The sequence below is a fragment of the Poecilia formosa genome, unplaced genomic scaffold, assembly GCF_000485575.1.
Source record: "Poecilia formosa unplaced genomic scaffold, Poecilia_formosa-5.1.2 Scaffold213, whole genome shotgun sequence".
NCBI classification, from domain to species: Eukaryota; Metazoa; Chordata; class Actinopteri; order Cyprinodontiformes; family Poeciliidae; genus Poecilia; species Poecilia formosa.
In genome coordinates, this window is record NW_006800152.1 from 831,971 (window position 1) to 849,842 (window position 17,872).

The following is a 17,872-nucleotide window of genomic DNA, read 5'->3' on the forward strand; positions in this document are numbered from 1 at the left end:
AATTTTAGAAAGTATTTCAGCTAAGCTGTTTTCAGGACAAAGCAAAGCCATTTTATACTCCATTATGCCTTTTTCTTTTTAAATTATATTTTTTGTGTGTATGTGTGCACTGAATCTTATGATGGCTTGTTGAGGCCATTATAGATGGGAGAAAAATGAATTTCTACCAAAAACTCAATTTTTTTTTTTAGATCTAAAACATCAAGTCTTTAGACTTTCTTTGAAAAAACAAGGACATTTCTGATTTTGAGAATTTGCTTCAAACTCATAAATTAGAAGATCTGAAAAATTTGCTAGGAAAAATTTTCCTTTTTTTTCTAGAAAATTTGAGATCGAAAAGTTACATTTTCTAGAAAATGAAATTTCTGAGTTTGAAAATTTGCTTGAAACTCTGAAATGTTGATTAATCTGACATTTTGTAGGAAAAAAATGTTTTACTTTTAAAACTTGAACTTGCTTTTTTTTTCTAGAAAACTTGAGATTCATCTCAATTTGAATGTTTTACCTGGAATTTTTTACTTTAAACTCAGAAATTAAATGAATAAATAAATTCTAGCAAATTTTTGACTTTTCAAGCTCTGAAATTTCCATGTTTGTTCTTGGAAAGTTCTTTCTGTTTTTTCCAGAGATTTACCATTATCTTTTTTTTTTCTATCTACAATGGCCCTGACCCCCGTCATAGACTCCACCTCATTCTCAGGATCTTTTCTCGGTTCTATCAGATGCTCCGTTACTGCAGTAGTCCTCTGAGACACGGCGAGCACTGAAGCACAAATAATCGCAAGTTCACACGTTTTTCTTCTTTCATTTTTTGATTCCAGTTCAGATTCACCAGCAAATCTAAAGGGCTCAACAGCATCACCAACAGTTTGTGAGCGCTTAAACCCGTTCATGTTGGTGACCCTGTGGCCTGGCAATAAGGGCAGCTCCCCCTCTCCATACCTAACCAGCTCATACTGTCTTCACACCCAACATCTCTTCTTGTTTTCATCCCCTCCCAGCTTGGACATGCTGTCAAATTAGCCCGGACTAATCCAGTGGTTTCCAGCTGTTTTTCTCTGATCGTTTTAGTCATGCATGAATGTTAACACTGTAACTAATTAAAGGTCATCCCTCCAACTTGACTGTAAATGCCTGGAGAGTTTGTACAGGTTACATACATGGAGCAGAATGCAAAATTTAAATTAATGGCTTGACTTTGGAAAAAAAAAAACACTTTTTTTTTATTGTTGCTGATTTTTCACTACTAAACCAACATTTTGAGACATTTCGAAATGTGTTCCTTTACATTTAATGGTTGTATTTTGAGTTATAAACTTAAAATTGCCTTCTTTTTTTTTTGTCTTATGGAAAAAGACACTGGAATAAACTGATTTGGTTCAATACGGTTCCTCTTGAGAGCTTTTAATGCTCGATTGCTGTTGGAAAAAATTCCCACCACTCCGATCCAATTTTCCAATAAATCCTAACGAGTTCAATCAAGTTCAATCCCAATGTTCATACAAAAGAGACCGGTTTTTATCAGATTGGTTTTTTGACTTAATTATTTAATTTTTTTAAATTTATCTCTTTTTTTCCATCAAGGCTATGGGTTTTGATAATTCATAGTGATTTCAGCATGCCCCAGGCACAGCTTGTATTTATTTGGATTTTGAATTCAAGTCAAATCTATGACAAAATGTTAGTCAGGCTTTGATTTTATGTTTGTTTCTTGATTATGAGAAGAAAGTTGTAATATTTAGAGAATGAAGTAGAAATTTTATGAATACTCCAACACAAAAAAAATAAATTTTAATGAGGAATGTGGAGCATTATGATTGAAATAAAAACCACTTTTTGAAAATATTTTTTGTGCCATTTGTAATTTATATTTATAGAAATGTTTCTTAAAATATGATTTTATTTCTAAGCTAATTACCCAATTGGCCTCTTTTCACTATATTGGATCTGATTGGGGCTTGGCAGGTATAAAGGAATTGATCGGAATTTTGTTTTGGCAAACAAAAAAAAAAGCTGAAAAGTGTGGTGTATATTTGTTACTGTGACACCTTAAATTAAAAATCTGAGCCACAAACTTCCTTTAAAAGTGATCTAGTTCTCCAGCTCAGTATAAAGGCACTTGTACTATGAAGACCTTGAAGGTTTGTTAGAGATCAACCAGCACCATGACCACCAGCAGACAGGTAAAATGTAAGAATTTTAATAGCTTTATTTTCATCTCGGTGTAAACAAAGCTACATTCTGAGTTGTGCATCTCACAAATCTCTGTTCAATCCGTCATCTGAAAATGGAGAGTATGAAACAACAGTAGACACATTTTACCCATGATGATTAACGTCTCCTGTGGTCTTTGCTGCGCACAGTCGGATAATGGGGGAAAATGTAGTTGTCCCATCAGACTGTCAGTTCCTGAAACCACACAAAAAAGGTAAAAAGCTCATGGCTAACAATATTGCTCCTAGAGTTTTGGCGTGAATATGAGTGATGCCATACAAGATATTGTGAAGGAAAACGAACTAAATCCACCATCCCTATGATGAAACATGGTACCAGCAGCATCATACTGATTTGAGTTGGAAGAAAACCTGTAAGAGGATGAAGCAGAGGCTCACTGACCAGCATGCGAATAAAGCATACTTATGTGTTGAGATGGCCTAGACAAAGTTCACCAAAAAAAACATGTAATTCAGGATCTTTGTAAAGAATTAAAAGTTGATGTTCACAGACACCTCCATCCATCAAATATTACTGAACCTGGGTTATATTGAGAATTAAGTAAATTAGCAAAAAAATTCTAAATTAGCTAGAATTAGCTAGACCTTACAAATTACTTATCCAAAGAAAAATTAGCTAATTCAGCTAAAATGAGTAAATTAGCTAGAATTACCTAAATCTCAGTAATTATTGACCCAAAGAAGAATCAGCTAAATTAGCTAGCCAGTCCTCACAAATTACTTACCCAAAGACCAATTAACTAATTTAGCTAGAATGAGTAAATTAGCGAAATCTCATATTTTATTGACCCAAAGATTAAGCTAAATTGACTAAATCAGTTAGAATTGGCTAAATCTCACAAATTAGTGACCCAGGCTGTGGCTGTAAAGTAACAGAATGCTGCAAAACTAAGACAGGAGACTGCTGAGAGTCTTTGCTGTGTTGACCCTCATCAGCAGCAGATTAGTAAATGACAAGACCCCCCGCTCTGAGAGCAAACACTACATTAGGGGTTGACTGTGATGAGCGACGTTTGGCCCGGTCTAAGGTCGATGAAAACTGCATAAAGAGCCCAGCGTCATGCCAATTGACTTTCAGTTTCACTGTATGCACCAGCTAAAACCTTTCCTTCCTTCTTTCCCACTGCAAATAAAGCATTACAAGCCGAGACGGGATAACATGAGTCATTAGGGAGATTATTTGCTTCCTGAAGGTGAAAGACGCAGGCAGCTGCAACCATGACGGCATTGGAATTCAATCATGAATGTGAATTGAGGCAGACAGATAAACCAGCACAGCAGGAGAATCGTGAGGAACAAATATTTTATTTTACAAACATAACCTCATTCATATTATATATATATATATATATATTCAGCTATTTTTAACAAAAGGGATGCATAACACAGAATCTGAATGATTGCACTAGAGTGAACACAACTCAGACAAATTCATATTTCAAAGAAACAATTCTTACAAAATCTATATAAGTGCTTGTGGACTGTGGAGGGAAATGGAGTTTACTGGCAGAGGTGAGTCATAATGTGTTGTATGTACGCCGTTACATTTACTTGAGCAACTTTCAGTGAAAAGGTGTTTTAATTCTTACTTGAGTAATTTTATTTTGAAGTATTGCTACTCTTAGTTGAGTAAAAATTCTGGATAATCTACCCACAGAATGAAAAACAAGTTTGTTTTAACCAAAAATTCACCAAACACAGACACACATCTGCAGTTTTTGTTAAAAATTTATATTGAAAGAAATTGATCCTGAATTTGTATTTTTTATTTTATTTTTTTCTGATTTTGCTATTTTGTAATGATGTTATTTCTATGAATAATTTTAATTTTGGTCCTTAAAATACCAAAATTTCCACAAAGCTTTATATTCTGGTCCTTCTGATGATGTAATGTTAAAATACTAGATTATGTTTCAAACACTTAGAGCTGGAGTAGCATTTTTACTAAATACTCTTTTACTCTTGAGTAATTTCTTTACTTTTTACTTTTACTTGAATAAAAAGATGTTGAAGTAGTGCTACTCTTCCTTGAGTATAATTTTTGGCTACCCCACCCACCTCTGTTTGTTGGGGGAATAAAGCTCTCCATCCGAACGTCCATTTAAATAGAAAGTACTTGACAAGTTGGTTAAAAACATTAAATAAAACAACACCTAGCAAAAAAAAAACAAAACAAAAAAAAAACATTATAATTTCCCTGTAATTTTGCCCAAAAGTCCGTAACTACTGCTGCCTTCATACGACAGAGACGTTGTCCAGCATGCACGCACACCTTTCTACAATCATGTTGGGGAACTCGGCCACCTCTATTTCAGTGTAGTCTCCCTTTTTCACCAGGTACATGATGGGCAGCGGGGAGCTTTCTGACACCACGCACCGCCGCTCTCCGTAGCTGTAGTTGCGTTTGGGCTGCTTGCATCCTCCGGTGCACCTGAAGGCCTGGTAACCCGCCGGCTCGATGATCCAGTACTGTGTCCAGGTGAGCGCGCGGAAGTTGATGAAGTGCTGTTCTCTGCAGCAGGTGTCCTTATTCTGGTTCGCATCACAGTCGCCGCCGGAGCTGGAGGAGAAACAACGAGGAAAGTTAGCTAACCGAGGCTAACAGACCTCAGACAGGGCGGGAGGGTGGTTGTTATGCTAAAGGGCTAAAAGGCCTTACATTTTTTATCTGCTACGAGCGCAGATTCTAATTATTAATAGAAGCTGTGACTAATGTAGTCAAAGAACGCCAATATAGTCAATGGATGCTAAAAAGAATGTGAATGTAAATGTGAATTGATAATTTAAGTAGTTGATATTTAAATATTAACTTTAAGTGCCTGATGCTGATTTTTTAGATAGGATGTGTCACATTGCAATTCTAAAGGACTCAAGGCCATGAATTGCACAGCTGCACTCCTGGTTTGGACACATTACAGCATTTTTTTTTCTTTTTCTTTTAACATATTTACATCACGACTAAGAAATATAGTACTAGAAATGTAGAACTACAACTATTGACAATCTGCTTTTATTATTCCTAAATTAAGCGTTTAGTATCTCTCCAAACCAGAGTCAAATGCTAACAGGTAGGAAACAAAACAGATCACGCGGCCTCATTTTCACACTGACACGAGCAGATATCAAAAAGCTCTCGCGCTCACCCGTACTCTTCCAGGTTGAGTGTGTAGAGGATGAGCTCGGGTTTTCCCAGGGCGTTATCAGTCTGCTCCTGGGTGGTAAAGCGCACACTCCTGGCCATCTCCGCGGCGTAGCTGCCGGGTCTCTCGCCCTCGATCCACACCTCGAGGTGCATGGGCGCCTTCTGCTGCTGCGTCTTGGACCAATAATGCACGGCCTGGGTGACATCAAAGCTCTTCCAGCCGGTCTCGTGAATTGGGATCAACCTGTGAAACACGATAAGGGCGATCAATTAAAAAAAAAAAAAAAAACTTTCGGAAGGAGAGTCTAAACTTTTTCTTTGTTGTGCTGCTTAGGCGCGTCTCCCTACCGCGAATCCACAAGGGAGGTCCTGTTGGAGCCGCTGGGCAGCACCTCCACCCAGTAGATGCTGACCCGGGCGTTGTTGACGGGCCGGTGGTTCTTCTTCTCCACGGTGTACCGTTTGTGGTGCGAGGCCCGCTGGTAGAGCTTCAGCTCCGCCATGGTCACCTCGCTGTTATCCGGGATTCTCGCCTCCATGTCGAACACCATACGAAGCCGGGTGGTGTCGGAGTACACGTACTCCCCGGAGATATCTAGAACAGCGAGAGCAAATTTGTGCGCTTTGGTCGGTTTAGTCGCGTTTGGATGTGCTACGGTGACGCAGTAGGGGGCGCCGGTGCCAGAAGGGAAACAGATGACGGAAATATTATTTTAGTTCACATTATGAGAATAAAGGAGAAAAAGTCATACTCTTACGAGAATAAAGACAGTATTATGAAAATAAAGTCATAATATTACGAGGATAAAGTCGTAATAATATGGGAATAAACTCATAATATTTTGAGAATGAAGTAGCTCTGCTAATACTACGACTTTATTCTCGTGTTATTTCGACTATTCTCGTACGACTTTATTCTGGTAATATTACTTCATTCTTGTCCGACTTTATTCTCGTAACTTGGTTTTTTTTCTTCTTGTCTCTATTTTCATAGTTCCGCCCCTGTTGCCAAAAATGAGTAGTTTGCGCAAAATTACGCACAAGAATCACAGTTAATGTATTTAACTAAATGACTTTAAAAAATAAAAACACCCACTCTCGTTGTGCGTTACCTGCATTGCCGGGAACCCCCCTCAGGATGCCCACCAGGCTGGGCAGAGATCTGCGTCTCCTCCGGCTGTGGTGCGTCTTCAGCATGGAGAGGTATTTGTTCTTGATGTGCGCCGGAACTACCAGATTCTCCAGGTCCCTCTTTTGGATTTTGGGAACTTCATCCAAGCCGAGCTTTTGCAGTAGCGCGTCCTTCATATCCTCATGCGTAAACGCGCCGCTGGGAACCAGAAACGCGGCGCACAGGACGCAAAAAGCGCGGAGGAAATACATGATGAGACTTTTTAGACAGCGCGACACCAAAGCACAAGTCACTGAACAGAAGCACGGCTTGTCCGTGACACTTCACCGGCCCCCCTTTATATCGCCGCGGCCCTCCCAGTCGGTTCTCACTTTGTCGATGGGGGAGGGGGCCCCATCTTATCAGAACAAAGGTGCGACAATACAGCCCCATCTTAAACAGGATATCTAAGTGGCCATACTTCAAACAGAGACCATTAGCTAGACTTGAGTGCCATCCACAATGTGGAGGCGTGTATTCACCAGAGCTGCACTAAAAATATGTTTAACCTCCATATATGACATTTATCCTGGAAACAAAAGAGCTACTTAAAAGATTTCATGCATTTTGTGGGACTGTTATAAAAACATAGCTCCTGGGATCGTTGTGTTGTCTTTTCACGAGTCTCTAGAAACAAAAATACCCATTTGGAGATTTTTTAAAATGACAGAGGTGCTCCCAGGCAGAATTCATTTGGGGCCTTGTACCTCATTTTAACTGACTTACAAGTAGAATATTTTTACTCTGAAAACATGTTTTTACCCTCTTACTATTCATAGACATATAATTATCTGAGTATTATTATTGGTCAGTGAATTTGCTTGTCCTGCTATTAGAGTCAGTTTGTAACAATTTTGTTTTTATGTAATATTATTTATTTGTTGGTTCTTTAGCAGGCATATGAACACCACAATATGTTTTTAATGACTTGTTTCTGATCATTAAGTGATGTATTACACTGATATAAAGGGGGTCAGATTAAAGAAGCGTTCACTTCTCCCTACTCCCTCTCAAACAGTAACAGAAGTGGTAATTAGCTCATTATTTTTTGTTCTTTCATCTTTTTAGGTTCACTTTCTCAGATATTTATTTTAAACTATTTTATGTGTTCATTTTTAAAATTATTTTTACTCATTGTTTTTTTTAGGCCTTTGTAGCCCTTTGAGATGTCAAAATATAAAGGACATTGTAAATAAAATCTGTTATTATTATTATTACAAAGTAGCTGCTTTGTATACTTATATCTTTGGATATGAGCATGCCATTAAATATATATTGTTTTAAATTATCCAGATCGAGTGGTTATTAAAATGTGAATGTTTTTGACTATATTGTTTCGGCTATAAAATTAACCATCCTTTTTAGAGTTTGCAACTTGAATTTCTACAAAATGATCCTTCAAGTTGTGTGTTCCCTGCACATGTTCCCCCGCCCCCCCCAGACAGACAGACAGACTCTTGACCCTGAAGTGCCCTCTCCTCGGCGGCCCACGCTCTCCACGCGTACATTCCACCGCACGACGTCAGCCCGGGTCAGTCTGGCAGGAGCCCGTCGCTCAGCGGGGCCTTGCTGTTGTCTGGGTTGCCAGTTTTGTCCAGCGGAGGCTTCATGGTGGGGCGTTAGGCATCTGATCAACGTGCAACAGACACAAGAAGTCGTCTCTGAAAGGAGAAAACGAAAGAGAGCAGAAGGATTAGATGTTTATTCCACACTCTGAAACAGTCCAGCAGATTAAAATTATTAGCCAAACAAACTGTTAATCCAGCCCCCCTCCATCCCTTCCCACACCGCTTCACTGCCCCCCTCTCCCTCTCCTTAGCTCCTAGCCTGCCCATGGATGTGGATTGAGGCAGGCTCTTCACAGGCGGGTGATTATCTGATTCCATTGCGAGGATTTGCCTTGCCTTTTTTGTCACACAAACATTAGAAGCGGTGAGCTCTCGCTGGCTAACCCCCAGAACCGTGGGCCCTCCTGGTTGTGTATTGGGCCCGCGTTTGCTCAGAGATGTCAGACAGACTGAAGGGGGCACACAGGAAGAGCAAATGACAGATGACTGCCAGACCTGCGCTCATCAGCCAGCAGCTTTCCTACAAGACAAATTATTAATTAGCGGCAGGGGAAGTGATGGGACCCTCCGCCGCCGCCGCTGGTTTGGAGTACGATGAGAAAAGCACACGAGGTGATTCCAAACAAAGGAGGTGGACAGATCTCCTGCCATTACATTTGCACATTACATTTGCTTCTTTTGGAAGAAGCAAAGAAGAACTGTGATCTGTGTTTCAACTTTTTGCAACAAAAAATATTAAATTTGCCGCAGTATATTGCAACTGTCCACATACAGAGGGCCAGACATTGCGTATATGTTGCTCCGCCTCTGTATGCTCAGAAAAGAATCCAAAATGAATTTTTTTTTTTGGTTGATTTGATCATTTTAATTAAGTTTTCTTCCCCGAAACAAGCCAGTATCGGCCTATGAGATCATGCTGGTATTGTTCCTGAAATGACTGATTTTTCCAACAGAAGTTACACTCATCTAATAAGATCAGCAGTGTGGAGATCAATATGTGATTTATCTAAAGAGAGTCACCGACTTGCAGCTTTCAGCACCAATAGCAACAATCTCTTAGGTTGTGTTACGAACTTTGCAGCAATCCCTTGCACATGGTCCAATTCAGAATCATCTTTCATGATAATACAAATAAAAAAATCAACTAACACCTGGTTAAAAAGGATGCAATATCATAGTTCGGTGCAGTCAGGCGTAGATTCTGAGGATCCCCTCCATGGCAACCACAGTGATGTTCATCTGCAACAGCTGCCTCATGTTTATGGCTTTAGCACTAGCATTGTTGCTAAACTAGCTAATGCCGGACACAAACTTGAACCATTGCTCCAATACAAAAAAGTTATTAACTTTCCTTAAATCTTATGACCCTACTTAAGTTTTTTAAAAAGTTGATTATGCAACCCATGTGAACATAGCAACAAAACATTTTACAATCAAAATGTTAAGTTATGATTTGTGACCAAAAAGCTGTTAATGCTGATAGAGCATACTGACTAAAAAAACTAGAAAACTGGAAAACTAGAGCTACTTTTTGTTGGAAATTTACACAAACCAAGATTACATTGGGGTTCCCCCAAGTCTCCATCCTCGGGTCCCTTTCATTTAGCATCGCTCCTTTAGTGCAGTTCTAGTTTCAAGTCTCTTATCGTAGACCCAAAACTCAATGAGGTTTAAAACTCATGAGTGTGTAAGAAACTTAGATTCAGAGCTCACTTTTAAAGCCCTCATAACACCTTTAACCGTGTTAGCATACTGTTGAATTGTAAAAATATCTACGAATGGATTTATGTAATTTGAATACTGTAAGGAAAACAATCAAGCAGTTGCTTGCCATTCTAAATATCTTGATCAACACCGGAAAAACGTTTCATATCCCATCAGACATATAGCAGGCATGGAAATTCAGAACAGATCTGTTGTCCAGTCCAGCCGAAAAAGCCTGTGTCTCTCCGCAGCCTAAAATACACACAGGCCTATTCAAAGACCCCGGCGCTCACATTACAGCCTCTAATTCGGGAAATTAGGATGCCTTTTGTGTGATATTTCTCAGCCTTTCCTCCTTCCACCATCGCCAATCAAAGATAGGTTGCCGAGTTCAAAGATCCCAACTGATGTTCCGAGGTGGCATTTCTTTTCAATCAAAGGACCCCAACCCACCCCGCCCCCAAAAGAAACCCCAAACTCCTGCAATCAACAACACGGGTGATAATTAACATCCAGGCATTTGCATTGAAAAGCGGTCCAATTTATAGCTCATTCCCTTCCATTTGCGAATCATTGGCCACAAAAGCCGCTGTTTGCAGAGAGGCGCTGTGCATGTCGCGGCATGCGTTTGCGCTTTCTCTTGCGGCATCTTTTTTTTTTTTTTTTTTTTTTGCGTCTCCCAGGGAAACAAGGTAGGGGTAGTGAAGGGGATGTTCCCGCATGCTCCAAAAAAAGTCAATATTGAACTTGTGTTGGTGGCCTCCCCGCAAACTCCCCATTATTCGCATTGTCACCGACTTCCTGACTTGCTTGCCGCTCGCCTTATCTCGACCTCAAATATTTGAGGAAATGAACCGCTCACTTTGCACCTTAATAGGCATTTTTGTGCATGTCCCCGCAGCTGCAGAGCACCGTCTGGAGTCGGATCCATCGAGCTGGCCTGCCAATAATCATCGATCGGAGTCAAAGCCGCCAGACCTTGGACACAAAAGCCCCATGCGCCTATTGCTACTGGACGGTCTAATTGCGTTTCACACGCATAATGAGGGCCAGAGACGCCAGGGCCACGGACTAAATCCCTCTGTAGACTTAACCCAATAGGATCAGACGTGATTAATAAGGAAAACTTAACCTTTTTAAGTCAGCGTCTAATTAATAGTCAGCATTCTGGATACTTCCGCCCGTACAGAAAACACGGGTTCTTTCAGATTACAATTAGACACGGATATTTCTACCAATTTTCCGGCTTTCTCCGTTGGATGTAGGTCTGGACTTTGACTGGACCATTTTAACACATAAATATACTTCGACCTAACCTTTACACTGTAGCTCTGACTGTATGTGTAGGGTCTAGGGAGAGTCTCCAGCCATCAATTCCAGTCCAAAAAAGTTAGATTCAGAATACTTAATTGATTCCAAAGGGAAATTAAATGTTGTTGTAATTCTTCAAAGAGTTATTGTAGACAGTGATGGCTGTTGGCTGGAAAGCTCTCCTGTAGCTGTCTGTATTACGAGAAGAAGCCTCTGACTGAAGACATTCTGTTTTCCCAAGACAGTCTCATGAAGAGGATGGTCAGAGTTAATTTTCTTGATTTTATGAAGGATCCTTCTTTGCATCGTTATCTCCAGAGGTTCCACAGTTGGCCCCAGAATAGAACCAGAACAGAACCAGGCTTCTTTATCAAGTTGATGAGCCTTTTTAGGTCAAGATTTAGAGACAACATTCTTAATAATAGACTTAAAGGGGTTATGTTCCCTGTGGAAGGAAAGCAACCCCAGACCATAATACTTTTTCTTTCTTCTTATGTAGTTTTTTTGTCCTGCCCAAGCATGTGTGGGTTCTCTCCAAGCCCTCCGACTTCCTCACAGATTCTAATACTCTTTTATAATCTGGTCTTTCTTGATTTACTTTAGGTATGAGTGTGTGTGTGTGGATGGATGAATGGATGAAGAAAGTAACATTTTAGTCCCAGCTGACCAGTTCAAGATCATATTGGACAGACTGTGGATTTCTGCAGCTCTTCCAGAGTTGCCTTCTCTGATTAAAGCTCTCCTTGCCCTGCCTGCCAGCTTATGGGCCGGGAATCTTTAGCCTAGCGACAGCAGCACATCCTAACCTTGGCTCGATGATGAAGAACTGAAAAGTGTTTAAAGGTAGCACAAAAGGTCAGTTTTAAAATGTTCTCAGTTTTTGTTTTGTTTTTTGTTTTGTTTTGTTTTATGCTACATTTACATAGTATTTCTACTACAGGATGGCACTAAACATTATAGAGGGTCTTTTTTGTTGTTTGGTACTTTTCAAATCCAGCTGATAATAAGACAAGGACGGGTCCCAATCAGTCAGAATTTGATATAGAAGCTAATATCTACTTTATAGGGTGACTTGCATCAATTATGAAAAAATATGATATACTTATTTAATTTGCTTATGAAGGTCTCTCTAATGTTTTGGAGTTGTAATTCAGTATATTATTGACATATGTTAGAAAAACTTATAAGTGTTAGAGCCACAAAAACAACATTTAAGCTGCTGATTAAAAAAAAAATAAAAAAAAATCACAACATAAACTGACCGGGGTTGCAGTGAGACATAGCTTACACCAGAGGTCGCTGTTGTTCTCTAAAAGAGAACTCCCATCTGAAACGTTTTCATTCATTCACATTTTCATTCATGGGCAAAGTTGGATGCAATATATATTTATTTCTTAATGAAGTATCTTTTTTGGTATTAAATTCAAACAAAACTCTCTTGCAACAAATAAATACTTTCAAAAAATGTGTGAAATTAAAAAAAGCTTCATAAATATAAAAATGTACAGAAAGACATGAATCCCCAGACAAGAAAGTGTACAAGGTGCAGAATGAGATCTGAAGATGTAAATAAAACAAAGCAAAAAAAACAAAAAACAAAAAAAAAACTTGCTGTTACAAAGTATAAACTCCCTTACAGGTTTCTTCTATTTGTGCCTTTTTGTCACACATATGTCAGATCATTTAATATCAGACAAAGATAAAGTCAGAATATACAAAAACTAGTTTTGAATTGACAGACTTCAATTTGAACCTATGTGCAAAATGTTATTGAAATAGTAAAAGTGTGTAGTTCTTATTTATATATTTGCTGAAATTATTCATTTTCTTTTAAATTTTGAATGAAATATTGACCCACTGAAGTTATTTTTAATGACTTATTTTTAATTGTTTTGTATATTTTTTTTAAAAGAAATGGCATTTATGGTCTTCCATAACCATACAAACATAGTTTAGGAATTCAGTTGGTGAAACAAGAGTTAAAACTTTTGTATGTGACATGGACAATTTTAGTATAGATATTGATATATATAATTAATTAAAATGAGTTTTCATTATTATTATTATTATTATTATTATTATTGCACTATATTTAAGCACAGTTAAATATAGATACTGTTAAAGCAGCAGTACAGAAGAACTCGATTTGTGAACATATTTCTTTAGTGCTTATACACACTGAAAAACAAAGACAACTTCTCTTGTAGCAACTAATTTTATTTACTTGTATAGTTAATAAATTACTGATGAATATTAGCAAATATTATATAAAGCTTAATAAATCAAAAAATTTGCTAAATTGTGTCACGTTGGGGCTTCCATAGAGGGCCAGGTGTCAGACGCAGACCACTCCACTGCAACGGTATATCTCCATAACTTCAGTGTAATTTAGTCTCTTAAAGGGACAGCACAGTCAGTCACGGAGAAAATCGTGTTCTCGCTGCACCACCACCACCAGCAGCAGCAGCAGCAGTAGACACACAACCCGCAGTTTCCATTCACAATATTGACAACCCGCACCACAACCAGTCCAACTCCCCCTAGCCCCCTCTGTACAGCAGATGCTGTGACGGGGGCGCCATGATGATGATGATGATGAGCTGGGATTTTGCCTGCAGCAGCCGCCAGAAATCGTGCAACACGGGGAGATTAGCTGATAGAGGAAAAGACGTCTGTGGAGGCACACAGAAAATAATCATGGCGGATACCGACGACAACAATGTCGTCAGTATAGTGAGAGAAGAACCGGTTTTAGGGTCTAAATAAAGTTTTATTTGGGGGCTTTCTCACCAAACGCCTGAGCAAAAATTCAATTTGCAGCATCAGTGTTCAATTTTCTATGTATTATAGCTAGACCATTATTAAAATTGCGAACATGTTTTTTTAGTGCCTACACACACGCACGCACACACACCTACACACACACACAACAGATAGAAATTGAACTGTTATTTGCTTAAATTACCAATATATGCTATATGGTCAACCAGTATAGCATCCCAATGCTACGGAAGTCGCACTGGCTTTCCATTTTGGAAATTGATTTTGATGTGATTCCGAGAATGGGCTAACTGACAACTGAAAGTGGCATAAAGCTGGACTTCCCCTGTTGCTAACCAAGACTTACAATTATATTTCTATGAACAAGCTAAAAATGCATTTGGGTGCCAAAATTACCTTTTGACAGCATTTCTCATGGACACATGTGCAAGGTTCTCTGCTGTTACTCCACTGAGTGAGACAGAGAACAAGCACAAGGGGAAGAATGCAGCAGAGTATGTCTAAAGACCTTAAAGTACTTAATATATGATATTCCTAGAGTGTTTTAGACTAGCCAAATACTGTGCATTCAAACTTTGGTACAATTTATATACACATATACATAATCCCAGAAAAAACTGGGATTAAAAATAAAAGTAATCCAGTATGATGAGCATTGGTTTCAAACAAACTGAGATTTTGCTTCCTTCAAAGAATCTCAACTGCCATTTTTTCTGGTCTGTTTAAATTTTTGATGTCAATTTTATGAATAAATAAATAAATTAATTAATAAAATAAAAAAAAAATCTGATTACAATATTGATAAATAAATGTTCATAAATCATAACTGTTGACAATTTATGCTCCTGATAGAGCAAGACAAGAAAAAGCAAATAACATCTAAGAAAACTAAACTAAATAAGCAGCAAAAGACTAACTTTATTTGAAGGGGTGTGCATATGACTGACATGACACTCATAAACACGATATAACACCTGTCATGAACATAAAGAAGTCTTTATGAATGTTTATGACAGTTGTCATGAAGTGTCATTCAGTAAATAATGAGACTTTTAATGAAAAGTTGCTGTAAAAGTTGCATTAAAAGTCCATTAAAAGTGCCAACTTTGCATGGTTTTGTAAATTATGATAATTTAATGCAAACCCCTTCAAATAAAGTGTTACCCAAAAGGCTTAAGTAATCTAAGTAACATAATAAGACAACAGGAGGAAGGCAGGAATTGTGACTTTAAAAAAAAGAAAGAAAATTATTTTCTCATCCTGAAGATTTTAAGGGTGGTTTTTGACCTTCATTTTTGCCTCTCTCAAAACAATATACCAGCCTCCTGTTGCTGTCTCGTAAACACCAATGTGAATGCAAAAATATTCAAATTAGATTGTGTCGTTTAGTGATTTCTGACGTGTTGAAGGCTAACTAATAGCTACTGGTTGGTTTTCCCATAATCCACCTCGGCGTTGCAGAAGGAGCGGTCCGCTCGGCTGTCTCCTCCTGTCTACAGTCTCTGACAGACTGACTGTGCAAAGACGGCAAGAAGCGACCGACACAGACCGGCGGGGGAGGCAGGCGGCGCAAAGGAAAGGAAAAGACGGGAGGGGGGAACATTCAGGCAGTGTCCCGTATTTGGAATAACCAGGATCAGAATACAGTTAGTCTTTTTTTTTAAAGTTTTTTTTATTTCTTTTTGACGTGAAACGAGTTTCTTTGTAACCTTCAACAGAAGAGCCGCATTTTTTTTTTTTACCGACTGGACTGGAAACTCCCAAAGTAACTGCAGACAAACTAAGGAGACGTTTGGTTTCTGGACGAAGAATGGGATTTAAAGAACATATCTGCCAGCAGTGAGTTTGAGGCAAACGTGGGGAACGTATCCCAGCAAGAAAGGAGGAAGAACTATCGTAGAAATATTGGAAGTGTGTGCTTATTGCGTGTCCTTTGGTGAGGGGGGGGGAAGCAGCGGGGGAAAGATGGCATTTAGAAGGGAAGAAAAGTAGCGTTAGCGTCAGTTCCCTGGCTAGCTCCGGAGCTAAGCTAGCAGCGGGCTGCTCACTAAGCCTGTGTCGCCCTTTCATTCCTGGAGCAGAGGAGGGGCGCTGGGGCTCTCTGTAGCACTGCGGCTCTGCCGTTGCGTTTTAGGGCTCGCTGGAAGAATGGAGAACCACAAATATCTGCCTCGGCACCAGCTCAGGGAAGACTGTTAATTTTTTCTTTTTAAAAAGGGGGCACCAACTTGATTATATACTGTTTCCCCCAACACTCAGAGGAGAAGAGCGGAGAGAGCTGCAGGAATCCACCGGCCTGGGGCAGCCTGGGACTAGCCTGCTTGTTTTCTTATGCACCCGGAGGGGAGTAGGTACAGGGGGGGTTAAAAATGGATGAGTCGTTCACATATCACCCACCTTATGGATACTGGATCTGTACGGGGAGATCATGAAAGGGTCGGTTTTGCGAACGGAACGAGCTCTATTGTGTCCGCAACACAAAGTTTGAATATTTTCAAGACATCTTCAAGGTGAGAGAACTTCTCTCCAGGCCCTTCTGCGCCAACTAACAGGGCCAGAAGGTGGGGTTTTCAACCCCCCCCCCCCTCCTCATTTTATTACTATTATCAATATTACCGTTTTTATTATTACTATTTTTGATTGCCTTCAGAAGCTAACAGGCCTGAATAAACATGTCGGGAGAGGTGCGTTTGAAGAAGCTGGAGAAGCTGCTCCTGGATGGCCCAGCTCAGTCTAATGGCCAGTGTCTGAGTGTGGAAACCCTGCTGGATATACTGGTGTGTCTGTACGACGAGTGCAACAACTCCCCCATCAGAAGGGAGAAAAATATTCTGGAGTTTTTGGATTGGGGTGAGTTATCTTTTCTTATCTTCCATTAGTTTTTTTTTATATATATGTAATTTTTTTTACTTATCGTTTGGCTTGTTTCGTGCACACAGCCTCCCTGACTCTTTGGGAAAGATAATAACAATGTTGGTGGTGCAGTGGCCCTCCCTTCACCATCACATTCCTTTTATAGTAGTAGTATGGGATCGCTCGGCTTTCTCTTCTCTTTGCTGCAAGGCCTCGGTGTTCTTGTGTAATGCAAAGTTTTATATGGTTTTGGCAAGTTGTAACGCATGGCAAGCTGTCAAGAGTACAGGGGGAAAAAATCCATTTAAACTGAAGTAAAGTAAAGAAAAGCTTGTAAAGGTTTTTTTTTTTTTTTTTTTTTTGTTAATGCAAATCCAGAAATTATTTCCTTTGGGAGGGTCTAACCTGCACAGATCCTTAAGATATATTTGATTTTTGATCATTTCAGGTGAAGAAAATACTTTATTTATCCCAAAGGGAAATTAAAAGTTATTGTTTAAGTACCTTCAAAATAATTTTTGGATGAAAATTCTGATGGCAAGAAGGATCTTCAGTAGCAGTCAGACTTGCAACAAATCCAAAGAGGCTTCTGACTGAAGACTGTTCCTGTATGACAGTCTCATAGGTATTTATTTGAGCTTTTTAGATACTAATCAGCTGCTCCTAGTTGCAAAACAAAACAACATGTTGCCATGGTTCTAAAAATAAAAAAGTGAGTGTAAAAGTCCTTATAGCTGCATATCACACTATTATTCAAAAACTGAGCTAGCATAGAAAGAGCTACTCCCACATGCTGACCAGTGCAATACCAGCAAGAAAAGAAAAAGTGCATCAAAAGTACCTGTAGTGGGTCGATTGTGTTAATCGATATAAAATGATGGGAAATCTTAGTTTTTATGTCTTGAAATGGGGAAAAAAATCATCAAAATCTTCAGTATTTGAATTGTTGACCATTGATTAGAGCTAATCAAGGGGAAAGTGTCCGGTTCTGATCTCTGGGCCAACACACACTCCATGTGTGTCCAGGTGAACATATAATGATATATGGGGAAAAAATATACTTTGATATATTTAAAATATACCGTCCAGATCATTTTGTTACCTGTAC

General features: G+C 39.1%; 2 protein-coding genes across 2 annotated transcripts in view; one reads left to right on the top strand and one right to left on the bottom strand.

Annotated features, from left to right (window-relative positions):
• Positions 1-4,236: 4,236 nt before the first annotated feature.
• Positions 4,237-7,607, bottom strand: lft1 (lefty1). Its single transcript, XM_007567779.2, is given in 5 exon segments — positions 4,237-4,794; positions 5,378-5,620; positions 5,725-5,971; positions 6,489-6,900; positions 6,902-7,607. Coding segments are annotated over 5 exon segments (1,266 nt in total). The 5' UTR covers positions 6,941-7,607; the 3' UTR covers positions 4,237-4,469.
• Positions 7,608-15,416: 7,809 nt separating this feature from the next.
• Positions 15,417-17,872, top strand: part of LOC103148831 (serine/threonine-protein kinase MRCK alpha-like) — a 36,899-nt gene continuing 34,443 nt past the window's right edge. Inside the window, exons 1-2 of the mRNA XM_007567789.2 lie at positions 15,417-16,421; positions 16,562-16,761. Coding sequence (XP_007567851.1) covers positions 16,584-16,761 — 178 coding nt within the window. The 5' untranslated portion in view covers positions 15,417-16,421; positions 16,562-16,583. The remainder of the gene's footprint in view (positions 16,422-16,561; positions 16,762-17,872) is intronic.